This window comes from Gadus morhua, chromosome 14 (assembly GCF_902167405.1).
Source record: "Gadus morhua chromosome 14, gadMor3.0, whole genome shotgun sequence".
NCBI classification, from domain to species: Eukaryota; Metazoa; Chordata; class Actinopteri; order Gadiformes; family Gadidae; genus Gadus; species Gadus morhua.
In genome coordinates this window covers 5369198-5379890 of record NC_044061.1, presented here as the reverse complement: position 1 = coordinate 5379890, position 10693 = coordinate 5369198, and the positions used below count along the sequence as shown (strand labels likewise).

General features: G+C 42.2%; 2 protein-coding genes across 2 annotated transcripts in view; one reads left to right on the top strand and one right to left on the bottom strand.

The window, feature by feature from the left end:
• zgc:113276 (uncharacterized) overlaps positions 1-2803 on the bottom strand; it is a 9789-nt gene extending 6986 nt beyond the window's left edge. The window contains exons 1-3 of the mRNA XM_030376760.1: positions 2710-2803; positions 1151-1349; positions 1-151 (exon numbers count right to left, since the gene is read on the bottom strand). The exon at positions 1-151 is cut by the window's left edge and continues 25 nt beyond it. Of these exons, the coding sequence (XP_030232620.1) occupies positions 1-151; positions 1151-1343 (344 nt within the window). The 5' untranslated portion in view covers positions 1344-1349; positions 2710-2803. The remainder of the gene's footprint in view (positions 152-1150; positions 1350-2709) is intronic.
• Positions 2804-3372: 569 nt separating this feature from the next.
• Positions 3373-9995, top strand: LOC115558517 (uncharacterized). The gene is made up of 7 exons (XM_030376715.1): positions 3373-3506; positions 4412-4524; positions 5283-5379; positions 5906-6305; positions 7872-7994; positions 8512-8651; positions 8944-9995. The coding sequence occupies exons 1-7, from the start codon at positions 3492-3494 to the stop codon at positions 9160-9162; spliced, it is 1107 nt and encodes a 368-aa protein (XP_030232575.1). The 5' UTR covers positions 3373-3491; the 3' UTR covers positions 9163-9995.
• The last annotated feature ends 698 nt before the right edge of the window (positions 9996-10693 follow it).

The window sequence follows — 10693 nt, the reverse complement described above, 5'->3', positions numbered from 1 at the left end:
AGGGTGTGTGAGCGCAGGTGAGGGATGTTCAGAGCAGCGAACTGACTCTCCCACAGAGACGCCCATGTCCCATAGGAGTCTACCACCCGGAGTTCCAGGGCAGGGGTGGTACCCCCCTCCGGTGGTAGCGTCCACTCTTCAACTCTCTGCTCTGCAAGCAACACAGAACCAAGGGTCAAGGTCAAGGTCAAGGTAACCTTTATTATCCAAGTAGGAAATTCATGTGGTCCACCATTACCGCTCCATTGTTATACAGCCTGCTGCATAGCATTAAAAAAACACACAAAACATTAAAAGAAAAACAAGGACAAGACAGACAGAGCAGTATAGAAAACATGACGAGCATGTATGAGTAAATAAAATAGTAAAACGGTAAAATAAAAATAGTAGAAAAAAAATAAAATGTTCACTGGTCCTACACCACTGAAGTTAGCGCCTGACGGTTAATATAGATAGCCATTGAGCTAATTACGTTTTAATTTTGTTGTCCTCTATTTATGAACTCTAAAAACAGGATATGTCTGGCATTATCTTAAATTAAACTACAGTCCCTTCTTTAATTTATATCTGATTGACAAAAATGATGTTAAGATTTGGAGATGCTCATTCATAGCATTTCGCTTCACTTACCTAGCCTACCTCTTCAGACGTACAGTTACAGATGTGTATTAGTCTGGATCCTCTTAGACTAAGTTTACGACAAAAGCGAAGCACATTATACTTGCGTTACCCGCGAGAAGTTGCTTGTGCGAACCGCAAACTTTGCGAGCGTTAAGCCATTTAGCATTCTCCCCAAAATTCCCCGATCAGATACGTGAATGAGGCCAATGAGAGTTTTTTGTGCAACTAGAATAAGTATAGTTCACAAATCTAAGTTCTAAAGTATAGTAAGTATACTTAGTAAGTAGGTATAGTTCTAAATCTTTTTTTAGAAACAGTGACAGAATGGGCATAGCTGGCTATGCTGACGATCACAGAACAAATACTACCATGAAAAATATTTCGGGTTCACTGCCTTTGGAGCTGTTAAGTCATTATGTTGGAAGTCATCAACAAGGAACATGAATTCAATTGTCGTAGCTTTTCGTATGAATGAATCGACATGGATGTACTTTTTTTTTTTATCACAAATTCATAACAGTAGCCATACTAGCAGGGGCTTTCCTCTTGTCTCTCCTGCCTCTGGGCTGGGTCTGGCCCCTGGTAGGGTGTGGCCTGGGGTCGAGGTCCTGCCGGGAGGGGGCGGAGTCATCTGCAGGCTTGGGGTCAGGGGGCGGAGTTGATAGCAGGCTGGCCAAGGTCAAGGCGTGGGGACCTCCCCCTATTATCAATATATCGATCATCCTCACCTGCAACACACACACACAAACACACGCAAACACACACACACACACACACACACACACACACACACACACACACACACACACACACACACACAGACACACACACACACACACACACACACACATCCGCACTCGGACAAACCCACACGCGCAAAAACACACACTCAGACAAACAGACACACGGACACACACACATGCACACACACCACACATATATCTCTATATATATATATATCTATATATAATTATATATAGATATATATATCATTGGCGAGTGGTCCCTATGAGCTATGAATATGGTTCATGCCCGACATCTTATTGGTTTTTAATGAAGGTATAATATGTAATTTCTGATAGAGACAGAAAGAGAAAGAAAGATGGAGGGGCAGGGTGTGAGACACAGAGAGAGAGAGAGAGAGAGAGAGAGAGAGAGAGAGAGAGAGAGAGAGAGAGAGAGAGAGAGAGAGAGAGAGAGAGAGAGAGAGAGAGAGAGAGAGAGAGAGAGAGAGAGAGAGAGAGAGGCACTGAGAGAGAGAGAGAGAGAGAGAGAGAGAGAGAGAGAGAGAGAGAGAGAGAGAGAGAGAGAGAGAGACACTGAGAGAGAGAGAGAGAGAGAGAGACACTGAGAGAGAGAGAGGCACTGAGAGAGAGAGAGGCACTGAGAGAGAGGCACTGAGAGAGAGAGAGAGAGAGAGAGAGGCACTGAGAGAGAGATAGAGAGAGAGAGAGAGAGAGAGAGAGAGAGATGCAGGGTTAGAGGTTGTTAGACAGAGATGGTAAAGGGTAAAGAGTGAGCGAGAGGGGGAGGTAGAGTGAGTCAGATGAGCATATATCTGAGTTGAGGTCTGTACGAAAATTCATGCATCTAGCGAAAGGTGAAAAAAAGGGGTTTGTGGCTGACGTTTCTAGGAAGGAGATGGAGGGGAAGGGTGTGGGGAACTCGTGTACTTTCAGTGTGCATAGTACAAAAGTATGCCTCAAGTCAAAAATCACCGCTCCATTATTTATATATACAAACACACGCGCTTACCCAGAAAAATAATGTACACATATTTAGACATAAGACTGGATAGAACATTACATTCTAACAGTTACAAAATCACATTCCAGTATATTATAATTTACTACAAGTACATTTTAACGTACTGCAAGTCCGAACCGTACATTATAAGTTACTGCAACCCCAACACATAAAAGTTACAACACATAACAGTTCATTATATGTTACAAAAACACATAAAAGTACATTGTTAGTAACTACACTATATAACAGTACATTCAAAGTAACTTCAACACAGACCAGTAGATTTTAAGTTGCAAGACATCAAAGTGCATTATAAGTTACTACAACACATGAAAGTACCTGGTTGTCAGATAACTCCAGCAGTACACGATAGTAAAGGTGTTTGCTGTGCCATGTCCAGCATTCTGTTGAGCTGCAGAGTCTAAAACATGCAACAGTAGATCGCGTTCATGTAATTTAAGACAGCCCAACATTTATAGATATTACAGACACACACACCAGGGGAAGCTCGAAATAGAACCAGCACCAGTGTGTGTGTGTGTGTGTGTGTGTGTGTGTATGTGTGTGCGTGTGTGTGTGCGCGTGCGTGCGTGTGCGTGTGTGTGCGTGTGCGTGTGTGTGCGTGTGTGTGTGTGTGTGGTGTACACAGGACTGGTGTGTATGTGTATGTTTTTGAATGTGTTTGTGCCTTATTTTCACCAGTTCTCAAATATAAATTGTTAATATGTTCCCCAGGATTAGTTTTGTTGCCAACCTGTGTTGGCCTCAAAACCAATATTGTGTGGCATTGTGAGGTGGATCTCAGAGGAAGTGATCACTCAGAGGTCCGTTGGTTTTGGATACAGGCCTGTCCTCCCAAACCCCTATGCTCTGCCTACGAACAAAGAAACAAATTGTTAAATGTTTTTTTTCACTTTTGTATGAACTGTTTTACTCACTTCCCCACTTGTGAAATGACTTCCCTTACTATTAATCCAAGCCGGGTTCAAAGTCTCACATTTCTGCTTCCGCATTCACTGCCTGTCAATCTGGAAAGTTGGCACATAAAGAGATTGAACCACAGTCTCACCGACACTCACCTTCACCACACGCACACAATCTCAGCTCACTGCACCAAAGTCATGGAGTCATTTCAGGTAGGTGGCTGTGTCTACCGATCGCTAACCTTTTTTGTAATGACCATGTTTTATCACTTCAATGTCACGTTGCCAGGGAAAAGTGAGTGAATAAACATTGTTAGTATATGCGACAGGTGAACCTCATAAGATGTGGTTTGATTTGATTGGTTATTGCCAATTTTCCCTATCTCGGGATTTTGGGCAATATCCCATGATTGAGATCTCTAACTCGGGATAATGTTTTCATCGCGAAATGTCCGTCTCGTCACGCTAATAAAAACAAATAAACTGCTAATAAAAATAAATCAATCCCGTCAAAAAGTGTTGTCTTGTTTATTTTTGGAGTGTTCAAGTGTAGTATACTATATACTAAAACAATTAGTCGCCTTTGGCAAATAATTGTTAAATATTGCATAGGGGGAACCAGGTAAGCATTGATGAAGGGATTCTAGTCAGAGAGAAGGCAACAAATAATCACAATTTCTTACTGAATTTTCAACAGGACATATTATATAAAGGTATATAAAGGTCAATGTCGACCATGTGTGAGCGTGTTGTGATACAGTTGTATTTAATCTTGAGGTACAGCTTTATGTAAAAAAAATAAATATATATTTGTTACTTTCATTGTCTCAGATCACATCCAGTGTGTTATGGCCCTTCTTCAGATTGTAGTTTACATTGATGGAGCCGGTAGGCCTACATTACATGACAGAATTATAGTCTGTAGTATATATAAAAGGACTTTTTCATATGAAATAAACAAATAAAGAAATCATATTCTAAATCATATTCCTACATTCCTGAGGTGAAGAACAGCATGTATTGTCAGGGATAATAATAAAACACATTGATTGCATATCTGATCTGCTTAGTGACCTGCATCTCTTCGATGTGTTTGCTCTGTTTCCCTGCGTGCCCAGGGACCTTTCGTCGAGGGGGGGGTGAAGATCAGCCACGCGTTCCTGGACGGGGAGCACCGCTACACGGTGAAGGGGGTCCGCACACACAGCGGGCGGGGGCCAGCGTTCGCCAGGTAGGTCTGTCGCCTGAGACTGCCCAGACTTCATGGGGACTTCCTGTTTTGCCTCCGCTATGCTGGTGGTGGTGGTGGTGATGATTGTGTTTGTTCACACGAAACGCAGTAAACATCCTGTGAGACGTGGAACAACCACAACAACCCGTTACCACTGTTGGTTGTTCTTTGTTAGCATTTGCTTTCCAATAACCGCTGCCATTGTGACTTTTGAGCCGCGTGACTTTAGTCGAGCTCCTGTTCATTTGAAGGGAATACACTTTGTTTACCTTCCAAAGATTTCCAATGCGTTCAGAATAGCTGCTTTTTCGAAAGAAGTGCAAGAAGTGCATTTTAGTTTGACTGCAAATACTGTTTGTCTCTAAAGAATAAGAAACTGATTAAAATAAATTAATAACCAGTACCCACCGTAACATTTTCGCTGGCCTCCATGCTGCTTTGTACTTTTCACTATCCCTGTTAATGGGCCCATTATATACATTATAAAAACGTGATGCCTTATGCCTAAATTAATTGTGTTAATATGATTATTATTAGTGTTATTGCTGATACTTTTGAAGTTATAAGTAATAGCATTATACTATTACTTGTTACTTGGAGCTACTATTACTTGCAGTAACAAGAAATAGAAGTGGTATTTTTTAGCAATAGTAGTATAAGTATTGGTAGTCATAGAAGTACTATAAGTTCAGTAATCGTTCTGCTGGGGTGTCACTCTTGTATCAGTGAGTGTGAATGTAGTGTTGTGGTCGTGACAGGAAGGGAGACATGCTGACCTGCATCAACGGCAATAGCCTGGCGGATATCCCCCCTGACGAGCTGGCACACCTGCTGACCGAGGGGAACCCCAAGTTGGTGAGCTCATCATCTGGAGACAATCGCAACCACACGCTTGTGAATGAGCGGCGGGTATATATTGAGCACATGTTCAAGTATGGTGCACAGGTATGCTGTGGAAAAACACCACCGCTAAAGTTGTCATTTCAGTCGTGGCACCTTTGTTAAGTTTTAAGTCCAGTTTGTCTCCATAGAAAACTTTTAGAGCAATTTGTGAACAAACTTTGATTCAGAATGTTCTCTAGAGACTCGGCTGCATGTGAAGCTTGCATTTGAGGACAAGAAAACCACAGTTTTCAGAGCCATCGGAGGCACTTGACAGGAAGTTGACCTCAGTCTGAACTACCAGCTCAGATCTGAAAGCCTGCAAATGTCCTAACTGAACGCCGTATTGAACACTCTCCGAAGAAAAAAACCAGCATGTGTAGCATGGTGTTGTTGTAGTGGTTTTCAACGACGGCTTGTCCAATTCAGTTTTTAATCGTAAAGTCGGTTTGAGATGTGTGAACAGAGATTGTGTTGTGTTCCTCTTCGTTCTCTTCAGACGGTGCACACGGCCACCAGGAAGAAGGAGGCTTCTGAACACTGCCCCCTGGAAAAGGATGCCCTCCATCCCTTCAAGAAGGAGTCCGGTGTGCTCTGCTTCTCCATGGAGATGAGGAGAGAGGAGGACCTGGGGAAGGGAGAATGCGGCATTGGGGGTGGGGGGGGGAGTGGGGAGGAGGCAGAAGAGGGAGGGCGGGGGGAGGGCCCAGCGGAGGAGGCGAACGGGGAAGGGGAGGGAGAGGGGCGTGGGGTGCTGGTGGTGAAGCTGACAAACGCGAGCCTCTCTGTGGTGAAGGGGCGTGGCTGTGCTGCTGGTTGCCCCGTCCTCGAGTGCCAGGGAACAGGATGCACGTTCAACGAGGTGGTGTTGGTGGCGAACTCATGCACGGTGACCAGCGGTGAATATATACACATATTTATTTGCGTTATCTCACTATAGGACGGTAGTCACCTTACCGATACCCTGAAAGTACCGCAGGCCGAGTCAGAGTCTCTGATCGATCCTCTCTTCTGGCTCCTAAAACGAGAGGATCGATCAGAGAGTCTGAGTGTTCTTTAGACCATTCTTACAGGACCTGATCAGAAAAACCTTCTGCTCTATAAAAGTGCATTGAGCTGCTAAAGATTAAATCACCCATTTTGATTAGTTGGGGTGGGGGGAGACGACATTGACAATTCAGTCAAAATGTGTTGTCAAAATGTGCTAAATTGGATTGGATTGGATTGGATTGGATTCACTTTATTGTCATTGTGCAACGAGTATGAGTACAACGAAATGAGGTTTTGTGACCAACCGGAAGTGCAAAGGAGCAGTAAAGTGCAGTTTGTACATGAATTATCAGAGAATTATCAGAGCAGCATAGAGTTACAATAAGTGTAGTAAATATAAATATAGTATTATAAATTCAAGTAGAGGGATAATTGTTCAGTCAACTAGCATGGATATAAATATAAATAAACATAAATATAGTATAATAAAATAGAGTACTATGGGTGTTGATACAGGGGATATGTCAATTCAAGTAGAGGGATAATTGTTCGGTCAACTAGCATGGATTAAATCGGATCTGGGTGGGGAAACGGAATGCAGAACCAGTGGCGTCACTAGGCTGTTTTATTTGGGGCTAAAGCCCCGGATATTATTTAATTAGCCCTGAATAAAAATTTTGGGTACACAATTAATAAATATTTATTGGTATACTGGTAACTATGGAATGCATTAAGTCAATTCAGTCTAGAAGTAATGAAATAATTCTAGTCACTAATGGTAGTTAGTTATTTAAAGAGAAACATGGGGATTCCAGGGAAATCTCAAAATAAAGTTTACCACCTCAAGTGAATTAACCTATCCTATCCCCAGTCGGATCCATATATATATATGTAATATCTGTCTCACTTGTATTTATTTTTCTCTGAAATAACTTTCGATGTTTGGGGATAAGCAGCACAGCAGCCAAGTAGCTATTTGAAGCTATAATAAATGGCATATTTTGTTTATTTAGGTTAAGCATTATGAAAGAATTTGCATGCACAGTAAAGCATACAATTTATTTTGGTATTTTCATTTTCCCGTTGGGCTAAGCCCCGGATGTTCATGAAACCTAGAAACGCCCCTGTGCAGTACTAAAAATAGTGAGTTCTATAGATCTTCACACATTCTATGCGGTTTCCCCACCATGCTTATTAGTATGGCTGCTAGCTCAATAAGGGCTATATTTCATTGGGTTTAAGGGCACTTCCATTAGTTGGTCAATAGCCTTTGGTGTGCGATTGTATTTCATTTCGCCAGTGGGATTTCTGTTTCAAACCCATCAGGAGATTTAAAATGTTTATTCCATTGCTAGTGGCACTGGCGTCAGAAATACTTCACAGTGACATGCATTGATATTTCATTGTCTACATTCCGTAGATGTTTGTGCGTTTGTAATAAGTATTTTGAATGTATTTTTGTGTTGTATTTCCAGGCAACACGGCCATGTTCATGCAGGACAAAGTGCAGGGAAATATCAATCTTGAGAATATCCATTCCAGGACCTACCTCCGGGATCTCTGCGAGGACAACATGCTCTATGCGTCTAATAATCCAAGTAGGTCATCATCAAGCTTATAGAAGCCCCATTACTCGTACATGTAGAGCGATCCCACACATGTTTACCTTCTAACGGCTTGGTTTACAAGGAACACCTCAGCCTGCTGATCTAAGGTATGTATGCTAGGGTGACTGCAGCACCTTCCGATCTATAAAGGTGCATTTAGCTGCTCTCGACTCATTCACCCATTAGTACTTTGCAATCTCCATTCATAAAATATAGCATGATATTAGCCTAATAGGCATCCATCTTACACATTGCATGATTTTTGTTCCATCTTTCGAAGAAAAGCCTTAATTTAGACTACGGTATAATGTTTGTTTAGAAGAACCATAAATGGCCAGCAGGGGAGGAAAAAAACATTTCTAATAGGGGATCAGGATTTTCCTCTGTTGACAAACGGCAATTCGAATCGGATGCAGTTACGGCAATATTCTGGTGGGAAAGTACTGGCTGTCGACATTGTTGGCCACCACATGGTCACATGGCTCTCTGTGTTTGTGTGTCATGACAGCGGAAATGACCATATACTCCTACAAGACAACCGTCACGAACGAGACCTTCAGAGGCGTGCCGGTGGTGCTGAACTTCACCAAATCCGAGAGCTTCCTCAAATGCACCAAAAAGGACAATGGGGCGATCCTACGGGTGGAGGTATGCCTGAGAAGATGAGTGAGTGGGAGAGAAAGTGAACGAGAGACTGAACATGATTGCGTTGGTGCGTGAGTCAGTGAATGTGGGAGTGGGTGAGCGAGGGATCTAGTGAGTGACAGATTAATGCGCTCATTAATGACCTTCAAATGGGAGGTATGAGTAGCTATAGACAAGCTAAATGTAGCTGGTGGTTCCTAACTTGCATTACGACAACGCTAGGACAACACGCTACATGAAGCAAACACACCAGTGCATATGGTTGGTGATTATGATCCAGTATCCTTCCCTGCAGGCCTGTGACAAGCAACGTCTGAGGCTGATCTGCAAGCAGGATGAGTCAGTCCTCGCCTTCCTCTTCTACATGAAGGGGACGATGAGCGGAGAGCACCAGTTTGAGTCTGCGCTGTGCGAGGGCTGGTTCATTCAAGTCCTGGACAAGGAGAAAGTGGTGGTGGCCAATCCGCCAGTGCCCAACAATGAACCGTCTTTCTACTTTGTCATTGAGAAGTAGAGAGGCGAACCCAATTGGTTGGGGATTCATCAGGGATGAATACCACTGCTGCCCGCTTGCGACATCTCACGCTTACTTGTGGCCAAATAGGGTTGCTCTGTGAGTAACCGATGGATCAGTGTTCAGCCTGTGTACGCAACACCTCGTGTAGACACGTACCTACGCACACACACACACACACGCACGCACGCACGCACGCACGCACGCACGCACGCACGCACGCACGCACGCACGCACGCACGCACGCACACACACACACACACACACACACACACACACACACACACACACGTAAACTCATACACAGATGTACATATATGCTGTTTGATCCCTGATAAAATACAATTGATCCTCTCACTGATATATAGATCAGAAAACAAAAAACACTTTTCAAATGTTCTTTTCTCTTTTGAGGCCTTTATTCAAATCCCTCATTTTTAATTGTTCTTGTTATTTTCCTTATTTTTCCTGTTCTCATACTAAATTGTTATTAGAAAACAGAAATAGGAGCCTGTTCAAAAACGTTCATATTTACATCGCCCACTTTCAAACATTGACTGTATAAATGACAAAAAAAAAAAAAAATGCAAGCAGTCATTGTTAATAAACATTAAAAAGTGAAGCACAAAATAAATATATATACTAGTTTTTTATTTGGTCAAGGGAAGATATCTTTGTTGTCACAATTTACGTGTAATTGGCTTAGTTGTAAGAGCCAATGAGGACCTATTTTATTAATAATAATTTAGTGAAAAACTGTTAAAAATGTTATTGAGAATGTCATTATAATTCATTACCTGTATCTTACTCTCAAATGCATACATACTACATCACTGTTTGGTAGTCATTTTGATTGGACCCCATTAAGTTTCGAGTCAGATGTTGTAGGAAGCAACACCGTTAATTTGACATTATTGACGTATGACGTTATTTTTGCATTGGACATAGACATTTAATGTTTTTTCAAGTATTGAGGAAAGTTACTACAGCACATAAAAGAATACAATCAGTTACTACAATACATAACAGTACACTATAAGTTACTGCAACACAAAACAGTAGATTTTAAGTTGCAAGACATAAAAGTGTTAGGGTTAGTAGTAACTGTCTCTCAGCTAACTCCAGCTGTACACGAAAGGTGTTTGCTGTGCCAGGTCCAGCCTTCTGTGGATTGCAACCTGGGGCAATCCAACTCCCAATACACTAATGTGCGCTCAATATGAAATAGATGGCTACAGAGGGGTATTTACAAGCTTCAAAATCATTACCGTCACTGTCATACTGTAGGCTATATTAAGGCACTGGTAAAGGTAAAGAATCAAAGATAGATTCATGAGTACCGTACAATGATAATTATTTAAAGGTCCCATGACATGCTATTTTATGTATTCTTTAATATAGGTATTAGTGGGCAACTAACACAGTATTCAAAGACGTTCCTGAAATTCAGCCGTGGTGCAGAGTTACAGCCACTCCGAGCCAGTCGCACATTGAGCTTCCCCCAAATGCGCTGTTTCGGTGGGCGTGTCAA